At 31.6% G+C, this 21679-nt stretch overlaps 5 protein-coding genes across 16 annotated transcripts; 1 reads left to right on the forward strand and 4 right to left on the reverse strand.

Annotated features, from left to right (window-relative positions):
• Positions 1–1713: 1713 nt before the first annotated feature.
• On the reverse strand, positions 1714–6675 carry LOC8288483 (probable protein S-acyltransferase 17). 2 transcript variants are annotated; one of them, XM_002512260.4, is made up of 11 exons: positions 6059–6675; positions 5693–5855; positions 5508–5601; positions 4477–4571; positions 4219–4386; positions 4062–4134; positions 3907–3959; positions 3490–3581; positions 3346–3398; positions 3119–3244; positions 1714–2405 (listed from the first exon to the last, which is right to left on the reverse strand). In XM_002512260.4, the coding sequence occupies exons 1-11, from the start codon at positions 6084–6086 to the stop codon at positions 2127–2129; spliced, it is 1224 nt and encodes a 407-aa protein (XP_002512306.2). In that variant the 5' UTR covers positions 6087–6675; the 3' UTR covers positions 1714–2126. The 2 variants fall into 2 exon arrangements, with proteins under 2 accessions (XP_002512306.2, XP_048235959.1); XM_048380002.1 differs by lacking the exons at positions 3907–3959; positions 4477–4571 and having other exon boundaries at positions 4219–4318.
• A 309-nt stretch (positions 6676–6984) lies between these two features.
• Positions 6985–7866, reverse strand: LOC125371377. Its single transcript, XM_048380353.1, has 4 exons — positions 7626–7866; positions 7495–7547; positions 7191–7409; positions 6985–7038 (listed from the first exon to the last, which is right to left on the reverse strand). The coding sequence occupies exons 1-4, from the start codon at positions 7864–7866 to the stop codon at positions 6985–6987; spliced, it is 567 nt and encodes a 188-aa protein (XP_048236310.1).
• LOC8288484 lies at positions 7475–10795 on the reverse strand. Its single transcript, XM_048380003.1, has 7 exons — positions 10340–10795; positions 10139–10225; positions 9766–9912; positions 9528–9554; positions 9294–9389; positions 8943–9163; positions 7475–7648 (listed from the first exon to the last, which is right to left on the reverse strand). Exons 1-6 carry the CDS (start codon positions 10793–10795, stop codon positions 8963–8965), a joined length of 1014 nt encoding a protein of 337 aa, XP_048235960.1. The 3' UTR covers positions 7475–7648; positions 8943–8962.
• A 236-nt stretch (positions 10796–11031) lies between these two features.
• Positions 11032–14223, forward strand: LOC8288485. 11 transcript variants are annotated; one of them, XM_048380004.1, is made up of 7 exons: positions 11032–11251; positions 11370–11546; positions 11635–11775; positions 11879–11935; positions 12491–12535; positions 13320–13415; positions 13508–14223. In XM_048380004.1, the coding sequence occupies exons 1-7, from the start codon at positions 11036–11038 to the stop codon at positions 13712–13714; spliced, it is 939 nt and encodes a 312-aa protein (XP_048235961.1). In that variant the 5' UTR covers positions 11032–11035; the 3' UTR covers positions 13715–14223. The 11 variants fall into 11 exon arrangements, with proteins under 11 accessions (XP_048235961.1, XP_025011960.2, XP_048235962.1 ...); XM_025156192.2 differs by having other exon boundaries at positions 13514–14223; XM_048380005.1 differs by having other exon boundaries at positions 12509–12535.
• A 380-nt stretch (positions 14224–14603) lies between these two features.
• Positions 14604–15323, reverse strand: LOC8288486 (histone H2AX). The gene is made up of 2 exons (XM_002512263.4): positions 15043–15323; positions 14604–14955 (listed from the first exon to the last, which is right to left on the reverse strand). Exons 1-2 carry the CDS (start codon positions 15241–15243, stop codon positions 14734–14736), a joined length of 423 nt encoding a protein of 140 aa, XP_002512309.1. The 5' UTR covers positions 15244–15323; the 3' UTR covers positions 14604–14733.
• Between the last annotated feature and the right edge of the window lie 6356 nt (positions 15324–21679).

Consider the following 21679-nt stretch of genomic DNA (forward strand, 5'->3'; position numbering starts at 1 on the left):
TAATAAATTATTCTTATAAGTAAATAGTAATTCTATTCTAGAAAATAATATTTTAATTATTATTAAAATAATAATTAAAATAATATTTTAATTATTCTTATAATTTTTATTTTAATATGTGCAGCTACATTTAACACATGAAATTCAAGATTATGAATAATTTTATAATTTTTTTATCAATTTATTAATTAATAAGTTACGTTCCTAATTAGACACTAACTCTCTTAAGAAATAGCGTATTAATTATATTTTAATATTATATTAACTAATAAATAGTTTTCAAATCAAATAATGATAATAGTTCTATTTTTAAAAATAGTAAATTAATTATATTTTAATAAGATATTAACTAATAAATTAATTTTCTATTTAGATAGTTCTAATTTTAGAAAACAAAATTTTAAATTAAATTTTTAATATTATATTTAATAACAAATTATTTCTTAATTATATAATATATTTTTAATCTTAAAAAATAGTCATATCAATTATATAATTGATAGTATTAATTTATATAATACTATAAAAATATCATGGTATTTTACTCAAAAATAAATAAAAAAATTTCTCTTGTAAATGACTGACCAAACATACATAAAAAAAACATCAATCGAAAAATAATATTAATATTTTGAAATGTCATGGTATTAGTTGAAATCCATAAAATTTATGAAATTTATTTATGAATCTAAAATTTATATATTTTAAATATAATAAAAAATTAATTTAATATTTTACTAGTAGAATTGATTATAGTTAAACTAAATTCTAATAAAATAAATAGTACTTTCAAATAAAATCCATATCAGTAAGTCAATATATTTCATAATATTGAAATATCTCTTTCAACTTTATCATTTCTATTTTATCTTCTCTTTCATATTTTTTTCTTAAATAAAATGAATTCTTTTAGAGATTTAAACCAAACATACTACTATTAGAGAACAACCAACAAGAAAGAAAGTAAAAATTATGTTTCGTAATTTCATAATCCAATTTTTTTCAATTAGAAATTCAAAAAATTGGATACAAATAACGAGAATGTATATTCTTCCTCGAATTTTTCATTGAGAGGTAAATGATTAAATCTTTTTAAGAAATAAAGTTTTTCACCGGAATATGGAGCCAAGGATCCCTTAACTATTAGAATAGAGTTAATAGAACGAATCACACTTTTACCACTAAACTATACCCGCTACGATGCGATTATTGTATATAAATGAACCTTTTGTCGAGTAAGACATTTTGAATTTTATTTTCAATTTTCATTTAAATTTAATATATAATTATTAAAATTAAATATATAATTATTAAAATTAAATATATAATTATAGAATATATATTTAATTTAATATATTAAATTAATATATTAAATTAAATAAAATAGTTCCATATAAAAATAAAAGTGTTTTTTAAATTTTCAGATGTTTAGAGCAAAATTATCCTCTTAAATTGTGGTTTATGGCACACACCTGTGTAGGTTGCTGAAATTCAGCGTTCACTTGCAAGCAATGAGATTCTAAAGTAAAAAGCTCCAGATTTGTTGCAGGTGACAGACAGTCGAGCTTTAATAACTAATAAACAAGTCAATTTTTCATGCAGACTGCAGTTCAGCCTGTTTTTCATTGCAAAGTTAAGCGTTTTTGTCATCCAATTCAAAATCCATATAAATGCAGTGGGGGGCTTTGCTCGCCCATTTAGGATCCTTCATCCTACACCAGCAATGCTAATATATGATATTTACTTTTAAACAAAATCAGATGTGTGTTTTACAAAAGAAATGCCAATAATTCAGGCCTCCCTATAGGCCACCAACTATAAGGAAGCAATGTATAAAATGAGACACTGCCGCATTCTATCAATGATTTGCTTCCTAGAATCAACCAACTATAAGCATGTCAGATAGCTACTATCAAGCATACTGGAGTGAACCTTTTTCTTTCATTATTCTATTAAACTTCTATCCGGCTTATGTTCCATTATGTCCAATTAAACTCTATTTTATCTTGCACTATGAGCCCGCAAGAGGATTGAAGGAAATAGCCACCTGATCAAAGCCATCGCAGCCAGACATAGATCTCTTTTGCAAGAAAAGACGATACTGAGAGCACCTAATTACAGCCTTCTCAGCCAGACTTCGATTTTTTTCTCAAAAATGATGGTCTTGTTGAGAGTGGAAAGATTATCTCACCAAGATTGTTAAATATCCCCTTGTCATACATGTTTCTCTTAATAACAACCTCAGCACCTTCAAGGGGTGATCTCCGGAAAAAGGCTCTACATTTGCTCTCCGGATGCTTTGCTTCACCACTCATCCCACTGATGCTTGCTTTAAGTGCTGCTGCACTAGTCCTTGCTTCATTCAGCTTCCTTTGCCAGCCTATGTACTCTTGCCACTTAAAGGTCTGTTGTTCCCACTCACCAAAAACAAAAAGAAAAGAAAACGGAAAAAAGGGTTAGTTTCAGTAATTAACTATGGAATAAGAGAAGTGAGATAGGGAGGTGAGAGAAAGAAAAGGACATGGTACTAATTACAGCTAAACTACCAGAAAGAAATTAAAAAAATATCACAATCAATAGATAAATGCCTTCATCTTTTAAGAAAAGCAACAGCTTTCAAGACAAGAATTCTTGGGGAAAGTGCAGAGGAAGTTAGCCAACCTAGAATGAGCAAGAAAAATTTTAACTTCACAGAACAATTCTTGACAAAATAGATAACCCCAAATTCTACCACCACCCCCACACCATAAGACCATTCTCAGATGTCCCTGATTTTCTGGTTTGTTAAAATTTAGGTTTTGAAATCACTGATATCGCAGATATGCATGGTTGAGATTACCACTGACAAGCCCAGGGGCAGGAAATATCTTTACAAAAAGCTTTCAAAATTATATGATGTTCTTTATATAAATTTGAATCAAGTAGAATATAACATGTCCAACATTCTAGCTGTAGTAGCAATTTATTGGTCAACAACACAGTATATTCATAAAAGGTCTAGACACAGGTTTTTCAAACGGCCTTCTCATACATCATAAATTATTAGCCGTATCTTGGTTTATCTTATTTCTAAGGAAAGAAATAAAACCATTTAAACAAATTATAAAGTAAATCAGACCTCATTTGTCGTAGTGTTTGTGAGACACAGGTTAGCATGGTATCCGAAGAATCCCGCCAGCAACAGAGAAACTATGGCAAGAAACACCATAAGAAGTATTTGAGTGTTATATGAGCCCAACAGCCACTGTGCAAATAAAATAACAATTACTCAGACAGATAATTGGACACATGTAACCAAAATATCAAAATTAAATAAGAAGGAATTGATTACAAGTCTTTAACCACCTGTACCACATGTGGAGCTAAACTACGAAATGAGTTTTCAATGCCATAGTAAACTGCAAGAAAAGAAAAGACCCGCCAATAAATTCGTAGATAAATAAATAAACAGCTATTAACTAGATGAACATAAATATACATTTATTTTACCTGTCAGAATGTATACAACCCTTAATTCTTTCAGCCGTCCTGCAAGAACCAAGCCTAGAGCAATTGTTCCATATACACAAAGAAGGAAATGCCTGTGATACCATATCAAATATTTAAAATGAATATATAAATAATGGTAAAACCGGAGACAAAAAAAAAAGTGCACCTTATTCTAATTGCCTGAAATGGCAAACAAAGTTGCAGACTAGAAGTTATCAATGTGAAAGGATCAATATAAAAGACACTGAAACTATATCTAAGTGTTCATCATAACTAGCAGAGCTTTTATTTGATGTATCTATTAGATATCAGCTACTAAAATGCATTTGACTTTCATTACCAAAAATGACAAGGACATCCAATCTTCCAAGAAGACAACTACATGCATTTGGAGCCAAAAACTTATATAGAACTTACCATAAAAGAAAAGCCAAAAAGTATCGGGTATTTTTCTCCCCTATACAATTATTCTGCAATAGAAAAACTCTTAAGTGGAAACTAGAAATTTGACATGTTTCTGAAACAAGACACCAATACAAAAATTAATAAAAAGACAAATAAAAAATACGCACCATCCACCCACAATGATGGTCAAAGCGCGCGACACAGCGGTCGCATATGCTACAGTGCTTGGACCTAGCAGGTCTAAATCAGAGAGAAAAGTTCCTTCTTAAAAAATGAAACTTAAAAATGCACAAGAAATGATCAACAAAAAGATCAAGAACTCACTTTCGAAATTTACAAGTGGAACATTCTTTCTCTGTATATATGATATCATCATATGGATAGGCAGAGAGATATTCTGAAACATTCTCGGATTTGACAGTGCCTGGATCAGAAAAGCTAGTCAATAGGAAGAGTACAACGCCAACAACAACTGCCAATAAGCTTATATACCTGCAAGCACAAAGAATATTTAATCAAATTAAGGATGCACACCTGATAGAGAAATATTTTTATCTTTATTATCTATAACCTTGTACATACCTATGCACTCCACTTAAGTAATACCCAGGAATATAGCTAAAGGATGATGTTGCAATGAAGTAATAAGTAGCTCCAATGATTGCCAAATATATAATCTGAAGGAAAAGTGTAATAGTTTTAGGATGGACCCTTTGCCACAAAAAGAAGAGCAACATCTTGCATGTATTGGAATTGCAGGATATAGCTCAGTTTTTTCTCAAAAGCTAATAGATGAGAAAGATAAAGAATCATTTTTTCATTTGACAACTATAACCAAGTCTATAACCCTCAAGATTCAAAATGGTAATTTTAACTTAGATAAACTGTTGGTAATGATCTGAACGTTTCTAGCTTGTATAATTGGAACTGAGTATAACTCAGTGATCTTTACTCTTCTTTTATATGTATAGATAATAGATAAGATTTTGGCTGTTATTTCAATATCTTACTTTCATTTTATCTCACTTTTTAGACGTTTAAATCTGACATCCTATAAACTTTCGTCGTATAAAACTCTGATGGATTCTCATAGACCTTGAAAAGTATTTTTAAAGTTCCATGCCTAGGTTTGCCTTCTTGTTTTTCACTTTGATATCATATACCTCACACGTGGGATTGAATTTATACAGTTTTGTGCTTCTTAATGAACAGAAATCGCTCTTCCTATATTATGTTACAAAAGGAATTTCTTTCTATTCCTAAAATTGGAAACTCATTTCTAAATTTCAAGAAAAACCACAAGCAAAGTTTTAGGCCTTTAAGTAAACCTAAACCATCATAAAGTAAGTCAATGAAGGATTTTAATTATTGAATTAATAATAATTAGCATTAAATTCGATTAAAAGCATAACAAAAGAAAAATCCATTCCAGAAATTCCAAAAGCTAAAAATCACAGTAGCAGCAACAACAAAACAGGAAAAGAAAAATCTCCTAATTCATCAATATCAATTAAGAAAAGTGAACACAAGTCTATACTTATAGTCTTATTCTTTACTTTAATATAATCACATAAAAAATATAAACCCTAAAGAAAGAGGGGAAAAAGACATACCTGTAAGATAGGGTTAGGGCGATCACAAAAGAAATGTTCAATAGAGAGAACAAAATGCGTGCCTTTACTTCCAAAAACTACAGCTACACCGCGACTAACCAATCCAGAAAAAGAAGCAGTTAAAATCAAAATCACAAAGGCATCAAAAGCAGAAATTAAAAAGAGAGAGAGGAGTGTGTGTGTACAGGAAGCGATCGTAGGCACCGAAAGTGATGAAGTAATGGAGGCGTTCAATAGGAGTGCCTTGAAAGATGGGCCATTGACCACAGAGGAATGCGACTACTATTATTAGTGTTATCAGTCCATGGCACACCAGAACCCACTCTACCTCCATTTTCTTCCTTTTAGCTGTAGTGATGACAGAGAAGACAATAAAAAAAAAAAGTGAAAAAGTGAGGGGTCTTCCTTTGGGCTTGGGAGGTGGAGGTGTGTGTTTTGCCTGTGTTGTCTTTGTTAATTTGGTAATTCCGTCGTGTGTGCTGCGGTGCAGTGTAGATATTTGTTTGTTTGATGCAACTTATTTTAGTGGGCAGTTCAAGGATCAAACTTACATTTTTTGATATAAAGACGCGGTATCATATTTCAATGGTTTTGACCATGGACTTCTTCTGCATTCATTAATATATTCAAGAATTATTAGTAACCACGGCACCAAAATAAATAGTAATTTGCCCTATTTGGGCTGTTGCCGTTACTTATATATTCCAGTCCAGCCAAAGAAGAGCCCAAATGACAAGGAACCGAGGACGTCGGACACAAGCCTATGGGGGAAGCAATTCAAAAGTAGGAAGAAAACTACTATTTCCCTTTGCAATTTCAATTTTGAGAATAGTAATCTTATTTCAACCGGCAGATAAGAACAGAACAATACAATGCAGTACTAGTCTATTAGGAAGTGAGTTCAGGGAATAGATCACTTTGTCGTCAAATGATCTACTTGTATATGGATTAGGAGAATCATCTCCCTGTGGTTCTTGTCATACATAGCAGCCTTGTTTGCGATCAGCATGCGGCAACTGACTTCACAAGGAAGATGTTATCTGCTTGATTAGATACTTCTTCCTGGCTCCTTATGATCGGACATCTCAGAGGTAAAGCTGAGCTTCATGTATATATGCTTTTAGATGCCTTGAGAAGAGACAACCAAGATGTTGGCAATGGATAGCGTCATACAGCAAGGTGCTTCATTACGAAAAGAACTCATGATAAGCTAACGTGCAGCTCCTCTCCAATTTTTGCAAATATCTCATCCACCATGTGAGCATTCAACTAGTTTCTAAATCGGCAGAGGCCTTTCAAAACAGCTTTAAGAATATGTCTCTTTGAATTATATTTTTACCTCGTTAACTATGCAGTTAAAAGTAGCAATACAATCCTAGAATAACAATAAAAATATTGTTTTCGTTATTTTTGTTCATAATTGAATAACAGCTTATTGTGGATGTTGAGAGAATAAGCTTTCAGTACAGCTCCAGTCTCACCTATGGGTATGGATGCTCACTTCTTCTGCCAGCCATGTTGTTAGATACACCTGCTATAGAATGAACTTCAGCAATTTACATCAACTAGCAAGTGAAAGCTTGGGGTGCACATAAGAAGATCACTTTCCATTGTTTTATTCAATACGATCTTGGAGTAAGTATTTGAAAATGAAAATTTTATAGGCAGTTGTCATATATATACCTGCAGAACTTCACGGTTTGGTCGACTCTTGAATTGCATGGTAGGCATTTGTACTCGTTTCCGCCGATCCAGAGGTACTGGTTTGCAAGTTTCCATCGAATATAAGTTGCAAATGCTCAAATCATCGATTTCTCCAGGATACAGCTCATTTGACCAACGTAATTCATTGACTTGTGGGCCTTCGCTGCTAAGGGTAAGTAATTCTACTACAAGCAGTCTCTGAGCCAAATAGTGTCTCGAACAATGAAGAACAAAAGTGCAATCACATGATCATCTCATCATAGTAAAAGAAGCTGACATTTACCTTCAGATTCAACTCAAATATAAACATCTGAACAAGCTTCTCTGCTAATTGCTCTGTGATCATTTAGAGCTCAGAAATTGACCAGAAGTAATGGTGAATACATCATAGAAAATTTGCAGACATGTACATACCGAAAGAAAGAAAAATAGGCCAAAATGCAATCCCCGCGCCATAACCAGTGTCATTATTAGAAAATTGCAAAACCGGACTGCTGCTTGGTCCTTTGACATAGCATCTCATCAATCTACTAGTATTCACCATGCGAGTAGCAACAGCCACCTGCAGAAAAGTTTTCACGATAAAATCTGTCAAAAGTGAAAACAAATTGCTAGGTACAACCTCAAGATGGTTGCAGCCTATGTTGAAGGACATTTACATTTATCCCTAATGTGTATGCAATGCATAATTTTGGGAATTTTTAAATTAAAACTACAGCCATCCGTCCATAATTTTTGGCTAAGATTCTTGGCTGCTCATTACCATAGTTTCATATGAAGCCCAATAAGTTGTTCCATATGTAAATGCAATCAGAATCACAGATTACGCTTAAATTCACGTACCATACATATCCTTGTACAATTATAAAAGTTTCCTCTGGTGAAGCACCTACAAAAATACATACTTATCAACATGCACAAAATTTGATATTCAGTTCATTAAAAGAAATTTTTTTAAAAAAAATTGAAGAGCAAATAGCCTGTTGTTTAAACAAGCTCTGTTTCTAATATTAGGCATGTCATCTAAGACCCCAAGCTCCATTGAAGGCACATATCTGAAACTTTTTAGAAATCAAATCAGTCTTTCTCTTTTTTTAACTGCTTTTGAGAGAGAAAAGCGTTTACAAGGGAAGCCGCGTGTGATCTGGCAGCAGAAGAGCAAGAAAGCCATTCACTTCTATAAGATGCTAAATTTGACACACTAGTTTCTCAGGTTTCTCTGCGCATCGGCAGTGCAGAGCCTCTCTCTGGAGTTCCATAGGTTGTGCTCAGTTATGATTTTTCTAATACTGTATTTTCTTCTTCATTCATGAAACAATTACCTTATCAAGGGCCAATACTTAAATAAATAAATAAAATTGTGAAAATGGTCTGATTCGAAATATTTTTATATAACACCTGATCTTTTATGCGCTTACTTGTTAGGTAATGTTTTGAATTTATACTTGCACTTCACTTGATACTTTGTCCTGCTTCTAATCTAATTAATTATGATTTATATATAATGAGACATAGATTATGAGATTTATATGCAAAAGAAAAAAAAAAGTTTAAATTTGGGTAAATTCGGAGTTTTCAAATAGGATTACCACTCCTCTCTCACGGTGAGTTCAAATCTTCAAACTATAATTCACAAGAGGTGAAAAAATTTATCAGAATTTTTCTTTTTCTAGGAAAAGGAAAAGAATACTCAAATAAAATTTACAAGGATTGTGTATTCCTAGGAACTAACAATGGCTGAGTTGGTGGAATCAGATATCTGCATCATTTATATTATCTTCTATAATGCTAATGCAAGATCCTACAGACTTTCCCATGCTCATGGCCTCTGCTAGTTTAGCTCTAGCTCCTTCATGGCGACGCAGAATTAAGATCGTGTTCAGTACAGACCATCTGACTTGAGAATCTGCTTTCTTCTGTGTGAATCCTAAGCCCTTCAGCAGCATATCCAACTGTGCATTAAGGAAAAGAGAACATCAGCCATTGAAACATATCATTGCTAGCAATTTGCAAATGCCATGCTTGCTTCGCGTCACATTTTAGGAAAAGCAATTCAGCAGAGAAAATTATTTGGACCTACACCTTGTTTATATCAGCAAGGCCTCCCTCAGCGAATCCGTAGAGGAGGTATTCAGTTGCTACACCTGCTAGTGCGATGCATGAGAATCTGTTCAAACTCTAGCAGAATATAGACACGGCATAAGCATTAATCAGTTGTCTCTATGACAAGGGGGCTTAATTTCATTGCCAATCTGTTGCAAGATTCAGCTTTTTATGTTTTATTCAAAAGTTCAATTCAAGAAGTTGAAAACATACCATAGCTGATAATTTTCCTGTATTAACCTGTATAGCATGGAACGTGCCGACAATTAGTATAGTATCATGAATCATAAGAGAAACTGGTAAGAAATTTCATTTTGGAGAGCAGAATATCAGAATTCCTTGTAATTGCAGGAAAGCCAGGCAGAAATCAAGTGCCCGACCTACCAAATACACTGAATAACAAAACACAGCAAAAACAGTGCAATGCACAAAGGTGGAAGGAGGAGCCTACTTCTTCAAGAAACTCAAAGTCTACAAAAGCAGTTCCTGCTTGAACATTAAGAGATCCTTCCTTTTGTAAAGCTTCCAAACTAGAAAGTGTATAGCCCTTTGGGAGAATGCCCACCAAGTATGCAATCAGGAAATGGCCAGCTTCATGCTGCATCAGGAAAGAAACTGAAAACCATTTAGTTCTTGGAACCAAGAACCGCTCAACAAGAGAGGAAAAAGAAACTGCTACGTGGAGTTGAGAGATGGTAGGTGGGACTAATAACAAGTAGTTACCACAAAATATGTTCTGGAATTGAATTAATTGAACATGCTAGAGATATATATATGCCATCAGATATCTAATATAAACTAATAAAAGTAAGAGAGATGTTTACTTGAATAACTCTGCTGTGGTACTTCTGGCTAAATGTATGACCGATTGTATCAAGAACCAAACTCCCAACTCCTCCATTGAAGGAAACCTAGAGAAACCATCACAATATAAATCAGCACATGATAGAGGGTCTACTATACTCGACAGAGGACACAAATGATAGCAGGCAATTTTAGCTAGCAGATTAGAGGTTGACACTTACCGAGTCTAATGTCAATAGAAACAACAATCCAAGGGAAAAATAAAATATCTGTTGTGGGCTAAACCCAAAAGTATTCCAAGCAGCAATCCCACCAAGAAGACCACAAAGCTGCAAGTTCCTTTCTATAGAACCAAGTGTGGCATCAACAGGAGATAAAAGAGAAGCTGCCTCAATTCCATTAAGTTTCAATTCATCCAATGTGTAAAGCCTTTGAGGAACTTGCCTTGCAGCACCATAACATTTAAGACCAGCAGGCTTGCCTTGCAGATCCCTGACAAGTGTAAGTGCCGCTCTTTCATCTCCCTTTTTTAGCTCCTTATCCACTTGCTCCAACACTTGCTGTCTTGACACACCAACTGATGATGATGACGAAGATGATGAACTTACTATTCTAAATGAATATAATCTTGTTCGTACAGGACATACTAAACACTTGTAACCAATCGCTGTGCCCATTCAAATACAAAACTGAAATGAAAAATTATGATAAAACCCAATTTGATTAAGGACTTTCTGATGCTTAAAAATGCCTTTTTTGTTGGACTTTCAATTTCAACCGCACAAGCAAGAAGATAATCGCCATATAGATTTAGCAATAAACGGCGTCGTTACGATGCATTGATTTGTAAACCAGCGTCGTTTAGCGCGGTTGCTATATCTTCTGGAAACCAACCAGAGTAAAAACTAGGAAAACAAATGAACTTAACGTTTGAGCTCCGACTTGAACCTTCCACTACTGGAATTATATCGCCGGGGAAATTGAAGGAAGCCGATTATGCAATACGGCGTCGTAAATCTCTACAAAGAGTGGACAGAGAGCTCTCTAAAGGCAATTTCAAGGATGCGCTCTCTTTAGTCAACCAATTGCAAGGCAAGCCCTTTGGTCTCCGTGGCTTTGGCGCTGCCAAACAGGTATAACAATTAACCTACATAGTCAAAAGATTGTCTTTTATTCTTTTGTACAAGTGTTAGTTAAGTTAGTTATTATTTAGGCGGGAAAATTGACTGGGGTTATTTGATTGTGGTTTAGGTACCCAAAAATCGATTCGCATTGGATAGATTTGAATTTGATGGGACATGTTTATCGCCTTTTCGAGCATTGTTTGATTCGGTTATGAATTCAATAGAAAACCCTAATCAGTTTCCTTTGTTAGATGGTGAAAGTAGAAGTTCTACCTGTGAAGAATATCACAATTTGTGTCTTCAAGTAAGATAAAACCTAATTTACTTGCTTAAGGCATATGGTTGTTACTTGTATAATGTTTTTAGCATCTAATATTTAGTTGTTTTTGCAGCATGAAGCTGGTCATTTTCTGGTTGGTTACTTACTTGGGTCTCTACCAAAAAGATATAGAACACCATCAATAGAGAAACTAAGGGATGGCAATTTTGCCGGAGGGAATGTAAAGTTTTTGGGATTTGAGTTTCTTAGAGAAGTAAGATTACTGTTTTTCATTTACCATTTTTTGATTGTTGAAGTTACATTCTGTTCAGCTGTCGTTACCTATATTTATTTCATGATTATTCCTGCACATGAAGGTTGGTGTTGCACAGATGCTAAGGAAAGATATTGTAAAAGAAGAAGCGTGCTATAGGGTGAGACACTATTCTTTCATATGTTTGCTCTCGAACTTATGAGAAATAGTTCATAGGTTTGCTGTGCAAGCATGCGTGTATGCATCTTGATTATGTAGAAGTACTAAGACATAATCATTCTTGTATGTTCTGGTTACTTGAAAGCGCTGTTCCATTCTCTTGTTATTCATAGGTTTTCAGACATTGCGCTTTAGTCAATTAGATGAAGATCTTATATGAATTTATTTTTGCTTGCATTATTAGCTCTGTTGTTAATTAGTACCTTATACTGTAAAGCTGCTCGAACTGTGTTCAACTCTAATAATGATCATCATAATATGATTCTATTTCAGCTGTGGTCCACGATATTGGCTGTTTACTACTTCTATATAATAACTTATATGTGAAATGACTTTCATCTCTATATTATCTCACAGATTTAATACTTCTTGCTGTTAGAATGAGTATGCCTAGTTAACTCTTGGAGCATTCCTGTGCTATTGATTTTCGTTACAAGCACTACTGGTTTTCACCTCAGAAATATGTTTTATATTATTCTCGTTCAAATTTTCTAAGGGGTCTTGTATCATGCAGGGAAATAGAGGCAAAATTTCATCCAAGGTGAAGATTCTTATTTTTGTTTTCAAACTTGTCACATGAATAGCAGTAACAGCACATAATTTAGTTAGCTGCAGGTGATGGGTTTTCGGATCACATGTGTTTTATGATGTAAAGTTCCTAACATAAGTGAAAATGTGATAGCAATTACAGGAATTACTATTCTTGAGCCACGAGATATGGTGATAGGATAATGTGTAATGCAAATGAGAATTTCGAGAGCAAACGAATATAGAGGGGAAAAGCATGAATGTGTTATATGACTAACTAAAGCAGATCTTGTGGCCTAGTGCAAGTATATGAAATATGGTTGGTTTGATTAAAGTAGAGAAGTGAAATCAGGAAAATTTAACAAAGAATGCACATGTTAGATTTAAAGAAATATATTTATGCAATGTTTGGTTAAAGTAAAATTTGAACGAGATAAAAGTAAAATAAAAATGATAAAGTTGAACGAGATGTTAGTTTGAACGAAAATGAAGTAGTGCTTGTTAATAGGCAAGAACCTATTGCACTTGCTATTTATAACAGTTATTAACATTACTGTATTTTTTAAAATAATAATAATAATAATAATAAAAAGATAGAATGCATGATCCAATTTTTCCACTTGAATAGTAATTGCTCACTCAAAATCATTGTACTAAAACCAAATGTTAGTTTCGGTCTTGTTAATAGGCAAGAAGACAGCAAGAGTATCACCCCAGAAATAAAATCTTTGCTTTTATAGCATTACTATGATGTTACTGTTTCCCAAGCATGGATTTAATTTTGTTTCCTTGTGCAGACTCTGAACAATTTTTCATGCATAACATTAGGAGGCTTGGTGGTGGAGCACCTTGCATTTGGGCATTCTGAAGGACATTATTCTGATGTTGTCAAGGTTAGACTGAGTTGTTTAGAAATGAAATGATGATGCACCGAGGCTGGCATGATTCACATTGCATAACTAAGTCTGATTGCTTCTCATTCAAGGAACAGTTGGACAGCACACTTAAATGGTTGGAGTTGTCTGAGGATGAAGCAAATTTCCAAGTGAGATGGGCTGCAGTAAACACCATCGCTATATTGAATCGGCATTATAAAGCCAGATTGAAGTTGGTAGAAGCAATGGCACGCGGGCAGTCAGTTGGCTGCTGTATTGATGCAATTGAGAATGGAATTGATAGAATAGCAATTTAACAAGCATATCAACCGGCATTGTATCGCCTGCTGGCCTCCAATTCTCTAACTAAGAGCGGAAGCTGCTGCATTATGGCACAGATGGTCGTTCAAGTAACAGCATGTGCTGCCACAACTGAACGTCCCATGCAAACATGTGTGCAGCAGACAATGTTGCTACTGCATTATAGTTCAAGTGGCCTAAGTAAAAAAGCATACTTTACAGAGGATTGACTGACTATATGTAGAAAAAAGAGTTGGCAATATTTCCAGCAATTCACATGACAAAGGCAGCCATGTTCTTGTTCCTGGTAACAGGGGGTTGATTATCCAGTTCGATATTATTTGTACTCATCTATTGGTAAGTTTTTCAAAGTGTAGTGATCATGATGAACTGTGTAATGCATCAATGCTCAAGGCCAAGAGAATTGCCTGAGATGAGAAATCAAAACTGGTTGAATTTCCTTGCAGCAGGCTCAATACCGAGCTACCACTTGAATAAAAGCATATTGGCAATCATTATTATTCAATTAATGTTCTTTTTCTGTTACCATATTAGGAACTAGAAGAGTGGACCTTATCTAAGATATGCACTTTCAAATAGCACATAAAACAAGTGTATTCCTCGTCAACTTCTGAGAGAACGGGAAACAAAATTAGTAAAAGAATCTTTGCATGTTTGACAGAAAACCAATTTGACAGTTTGAGCCTGCACTTCAATGAATTGCGAAACCACATCAAAGATAATGTAACAGGGCAACCACTGTTCAGTTCGTTCACCAAGTGAAACCCACGCCAACAATCCTTCTCCCACCAAAATATGAAATCAACTTTCAGGAAAAAAAAAAAAAACACCATATACTGGAATAGATTTGAAAAAGTTGTTTGTGTCTATTGATTAAAAAGCTAATTCACTCAAATCATACGTAATCATAATATTGCTTGAAGATCCAGGACAAGGAAAAAGAACCCCAAAAATGAGAAGCATATGTTACAACTAATAAAACCCCTAGCATAGAAAACAAAACAAAACAAAAACACTAAAACTCCTGAGAAAGAGAATTCATATCTCCTTTGCCTTTCCCGATCTTCTTAGGAAGCAACGTCTGGTGAATGTTAGGCAACACACCACCATTGGCAATAGTAACAGATCCCAACAGCTTACTCAATTCTTCATCATTCCTCACTGCTAACTGTATATGCCTTGGCACTATTCTATTCTTCTTATTATCTCTCGCTGCATTCCCAGCCAATTCCAATACCTACATCCACAATATCAAATATCAGAATCCCCAATTTAACCATACATAAATCGAACATAAAACAAACGAGGACCAGACAAAGATTACCTCAGCAGCGAGATACTCGAGGACAGCAGAGAGATAGACGGGAGCTCCGGCACCGACACGCTCGGCGTATTTTCCAGCCTTGAGAAATCTAGCAATTCTACCAACAGGAAACTGCAATCCGGCCTTCTGTGACCTGGACACGGACTTTGAAGCCTTTGGCTTTCCTCTTCCTCCCTTGGTTGATCCTCCTGTTGAACTCATCTTTCTTTTTCTTACAAAGCCCTAACCCTAATTTATTTCTTTTTTCCTTTGATTCGAAATCTGAAGAAAGGAATGAGAAGATATGGGTGTGTTTAGCCTTTTATATAGGAAGTGAAAGGGTTGATAATAGCGTTCCGCGCGGATTGCCAACGTGGCACTTAAAAAAATTCGCGGCGGGAAAGTTTTTTCTTTTTTTATTTAGTTTCGCGCTCTCTCTGTTGACAAAGAACGTCGTCGTGTTAGGCGCATTTTAATTATTCGAGACTATTCGTGAGCTTATATTTATGGTCCCTATCCATTTTGTTTAATGGGCCTTTTAACAGCTGAAAAGACCCTATTTACTAGCCCAATTGATTGGGAGAATAAAGGCTTTGTACAAATCTCTTTGGCCCAAAGAAAAGGGTCATCGAGAAGTTTCCATTTTCTACACTTCATTTTCAACACCGTAGTCAACAACATACTTATTTGAGTTCTCTTTTTGGGAAGAAAAAAGTTGACCCCTCTCTCATTCAAAATACATCTCTTCAATTTTTCAATTATTAGCTGAAAGGTAACAATATTACTCATATAGAGATTTTATTAATAAGATAAAAAATCTTTATTTGTCATTAATATAATAAAAAAATTGGTTTGACCGCATTTATAATATATTTAGTATACGTTTTGCATCGCAATATGACTATAGAAATGCTATATTATTTTTTTAGAATTTTAATTAATTACGACCATATTTTGATTAAATAATTATACTTCAATGATCTTTTAAATATAATTATCAAAATATCGGTCAAAAAATAAATCTTAGAATATATATATATATTCATTGAAAATTTCATGATCTTCTAGTTATAATATCTTGAAATGATTTGGTGGTTTTCTTTTCTTCTTTTTTTTTTTTACAGAAAACAGCTAACTGGAAAACATTGAATGGACTGACAACTTGAATTGCATTTATATAAGATTATTGTTATCATATAAAGGAATTAATTAGTACGGATGAAGAATTCATGCATAAAATAACTTATAAGTAACATTAATAATTCATACCCCACGCGTTTGATTTTAAATGTATGAAGAGACTGCTTATGGGGTGGCCACAAACGTATCAATGATCTCAAGAGTCTTACTGTACACACGTTTTCTACACACACTTCCATTTTCCTTTTTTTTTTTTTAAATAAATAAATAAATAAAAATAAATAAAGTCAATTTCGCAATCATTGAAAATACTGAATCATTTTTTTGTGCCATGATTATCATAAAATCATAACCAATATCCTACCAAATAATATACTAACTTTTCTAATGTGTATTTATGTACCAAATGTTATTGTAAGGAAAAAATAATTATTATTATTTGAGACGCATTAAACAGTAGTTATTCAAGTATTGGTTTAATTCTGCGATCACAACTTGAGGCCAGCCCATGAAATACTAACACTGTCTGGGAGAGGGCACAAACACAAGAAGAGGGGCAAGAAAATTACTTTGAAAAATAGAGGGGGAAAAGTCAGTCGTCTCTGTTTAGGGTTGGGGAGGAATGGGACGAGGGTAATAAAGAGAGGGGGAAAGTGGGACTTGAAGTGAAGAGAGGGAGAGCCAAAAATGCACAAAAAGACAATGGAGCTTAAAAGCAAAATGGAAAAAAGAGGATGAGGTGTTGGATTTTGGACCACACATTGAAGACACATATAAAAAGATGACTGCAACTAAGGGCAGCTGCTTGCCTAGAAAAATGGAGAGTGAGCGAGGGGGGAGGGGATGATTATTTTATTTTTTATTATTGGGTTTGATGAGAAGTGGCTAAGACACAACAATCCAAAAACTGTTCCTAGTTGTTGACCATAACAATAGTGAAGTCCCCCAATTTTTGTCCCATTGATAGTGATGTTCATAGACAATGACTCCATATTAGAAGTTTTTGCCCAATGCGCTCTTACTTTTTCATTGCCATCTATAAAGATCTCAGCATTAATCACAACAACACCTCCCCCCAACGTTGTATTTCAAGTAACTCCCCTTTATTTTTTATTTTTTTTTAATATCGGTATTTTTTTTTCTTTTTTATATTTTTTATTTATAATTTCTTTTTTTATATTTTCTGTCTTAAAAAATTAAACATAATCAGATCAGTTGTATTTTCTTAATACAATTTGATGATAATTGATTATAAATATTTTTTTCTTCATTGAAGAGTCAATAATGAATTTTAGAATACGATATAATCATTTTTTGACATTCTTCATAAAAATAAAAATTTATATAATTTTAAAATTAAATATTTTTACACTTAAATTATGCTTCCAATGCAATTATAAATATTTCTAGACATTCTATACTTTATGTAAAAAATAATGTCAAAAATTTAATGAAATGTACTTTTCTGAATCGCGCTTGACTTTTAGTAATTCTTATTTAATCATTACGTTTGATATAAATGATCTAATTTATATAAAATTAAATTTTTAAAAAAATTATTTATATAAATTAGAAACTAAGAATATTTGGTATATATATAATTTGATTTTTTAAAAAATAAAAAATTGATTATTTCATCATATATTCTTAAATGCAATAATATTAATAACAAAATTAGTATTAAATGTTCTAAGTATTTGAATAAGAATGTATTGTTTAATCGAGCTCAACTTAATTATAAAAGTTGAATTTATTCCCTCAGCGTAAGTAAAATTAATTTATACTAATTTGTTTCATTACTTATCCCTTATTAGATAACTCATGTTTTAATAGATGGATCCTAAATTAATTTTGATACAATTATTCTAAATTTTTCTTTAATTAAATGAGAATTAGAGATACAATATCTATGTCTAAACAAACAGCCTATTAAATGAAAGAAATTCTTTCGTAATTTGATAATATAAAGAATACCCATTTAGCAATTAAATTAATAGTTTTTGTCTTTTTCAAAGAGGGAAATTAGTGTCTCTTTCTCATTTTGTCCTATTAAATTGCAATGATAATGGGAGAAAATGAAAAAAATATCCAGCTCAGTGACAAAACAAAATGGAAGCTGAGCCAACTGGTTTAAATGATAGCCAATTTGAAAGCGTGGCAAAGGGATAGTCCACAGAGCGATCCATAAATCATAAAAATAAAGGTCTACTCTTTTTCTTTCATTACATATTTTACTAATCAATTGCAAATAATATCCCCCCATTTAAAAAATAAAAATAAACATAAAAAGAGAAGAAATTCAACAATTGTTTGAAAAGACCCTTTTCTCCCTGTGATTTGAAAGTTCCAATTATACGAAATCAAACTCTCATTTCTTTTACAAATTTTTTATTTTTTTTGTAAAATAAAATAACAAATTTTAAATATATATTTTTAATTTAAGTAAAATTCGAAGTTTGAAGTATTTTCTTCTTTCAGCATGACTATGTCAGTTTAAAAAATTGATATTATTCTTTCCATTATTTTGGGCTATAGAAGGGAAAATTTGAGACCGTGTTTGGATGGAGCTGTAAAAGCTAATAAAAAAACCAAAGGAAATGGTCCACAATTTTCGTGGTGGCATTGTATGATCTTGATTTGTGCAAGGCTGGAGAAGTTGTAACTTTCTTCAAGGTACTGTACTTTGACGTGCAAAGGACAAAAGTACTTTCTCTCTTCTGGAAATATCAACCCATTTTAATTTTCTTTTTTCTACCAAAAATAAATACAAAATCAACGGTGGATATCATATACATGTATCCAATGCCTTCCTTTTTTAGGGCTACCATTTCTCGTTTCAGTCGCAGGGCTCAGGGTAGGGGTCCCTTAAAACCGGACCGAAATGGATACCCCGATCAAGCCATGGTGATGGACGGTCGATGTAATTTGCACGTGGCAAAAAGGGTGGAGAGAACATATGCTTTTTGTGGGTCCAGTGTTCGGATCAATGGGTTTTGTTAAAAGAAGAGAAGGGAGCATTTTATTTTTACGTGGATTGGCTGTTTGGGGCATTATAGATTTTGCTCCTTCCTTTATGGGACCATTTTGTGGGACTATTAGCCATACTGTGACTCACACGTGTTACTTGAATAGTATGTAATCGTTTTCTATTTGAGAATGACATCTCTTAGGTAAAGGGGAGCGATGGTTTGGTTCGGTCTTAATGAAAAATTAAATAAATTATTAGATTTTCTTAATTGAATCAAACTAAAATATTGTGAAAAACCAAATTGAGTTGGTTGCTTTTTCTTTAAATTTTTTTGTTTTTATAATTTGAATAATAAGTATTTATATACGAATAAATACATAAAAAAATATTTATTGAATTGTACTTTTAAAAATAATTGAATTAAATTGAACTAATTGGTTTGATTTGACTTTTTTTTACTTTTTAATCGATTTTGGTCACCTCCATTTTCACATGTAAAATTAGAAAGATCCCAAATTAAGATTTTGCTATATGTTTTAGCTTTGTAACATTTTTATTTTTTTTGGATAAGTACGTTTTATTAGTTTTAAATTATATATTACTGTCCTAATCTTGAATGTTAAATTATTTTAAAAAGAAAACTAATATAATATATTTATATATATATATATATAATATTTATTTATTTATTTATTATACAATAGACCAACTTTTTTATAAAACTCTACTTGCCAATATTTTATAAAATTACATTATACAAAATTTTAATAAAAGAATAAATGTAATTTTGATGTAGTTATATAATAGTTTATTAAATGATAATAAATATTAATTGAATAAAAAATAATATTATTACGTACTTATTAAAGTAAAATAATAGCTAAATATAATAAAAAATTAGCGATTATATAATGCCACTGATATATTATATATTTATTATGTCTTTTATTATTGTTTATAATTATTAAATTTTAAAATTAATAAAGTAAAATAATAATCTTAAGTGCTTATTAAAATAAAATGACAATTAAACATAATTATTTTAAAAAAATATTAATATATTTATAGTTAAAATAAAATATTTTAAATTAAGAAATTATGAATAATTTTCCATTGTTAATTTATACATATAAAGATAATAATTGCGTTTCAAGATTCTCCTTTTAAGATAGTACTGAGCATCATTTCACTCTTTGTTTGTGCAAGTGCTTCAATATGACTTAGCCATGAAAAGAAACAAAAAAAGAAAAAGGGAAAGCAGGAAAAGAGGTGGATTGAAGGAAGAGATTCTTAAGCACTTGTTTGGATCCAATTTTCAGCTAAAGATGTAACTTCACTTTTTCTCACAATGCAAATTCTCTTATTATGTATGTTTTTAGGTTTATTATTTTTAGTTTGAAAAATACTTATTTAAATATGATATATATATTTTCATATATTAAACTGTAATAACACATATTAGAATATTATTCGTATATATTAAAATTTTTATTTTAAACAAATTTATATTAATATTAAACAATAGAATAATTGGTAATCAAACATTCTAATATAAGATACTTATAATAATACTATTCACTTGTTTAGCATAATGGATAATTTTACTCCTTTAATTTAGATGTAAATTACATTACTCCCTTAAATATGTAATATAAATATTAGTTGAAATTGTCAAATACATTAAATAGTATTACGGACATATATTAAATTAACAAATAGATAGTATAGGTTTATAAGCCAAAAAAATAGATAAAGAAAAAAAAAGAAAGAAGAAGAAGCAATGCTGGAGCTGCTATAATTAAGCTCCTTCGATTCAAATTAACAAATCGAAATTAAAATATAAAGAACTAAAACATAATGGAGTTAATGAGGAGTAAGAGTTGAAATAAACAAATTTCAAAAATTATTTTATTTAAATATTTAACTTTATTTTAATGATTATTTTTTATATAATTTTACATTATGAACTAATTTAAATGATTTATATATTAAATTTTATAAATTATAATATTAAAAATTAATTTACTATAATATTTAAATTAGTTTTTTATTGTTATTATTTTACATCAATGTTTTATATGTGATATATTATATACTTATATGTTTGACCAACTTATAATTACTTTAATTTAATATGCACAGAATAAGAATTTCATTCTATAAGAATAAAAAAATAAAAAATTTTAATTTAATTTTTAGCAAACCAAATAATAATGATTGCCATTAGATATTTTTAATTTTAACTTTCACACTAGTTTTCACAAATTAAATGCTATTAGTTAATTTCTTTGATTAGTGATCGTATTCTTAAAATTTGTTCAAAGATTCAGTTAATTATTTATTTTATTTATGTTTTTAAAGAAATTAAATTTGTTTAAATTTCTTTTATTAAATATACCAAATTTGAATTTTAGAAAATCTAATTATTTTAATAAATAAAAAATATTAAATTTTTTTAAAATACATTAGATAAGTCATATAAAATATGAGAGCAAGTTTGGATAAAATAATTAATAAAAAGAGTGAATTTAAAATGAAATAAGTCTATAT

The sequence above is a fragment of the Ricinus communis genome, chromosome 10 (genome assembly GCF_019578655.1).
Source record: "Ricinus communis isolate WT05 ecotype wild-type chromosome 10, ASM1957865v1, whole genome shotgun sequence".
Lineage (NCBI taxonomy): Eukaryota > Viridiplantae > Streptophyta > Magnoliopsida > Malpighiales > Euphorbiaceae > Ricinus > Ricinus communis.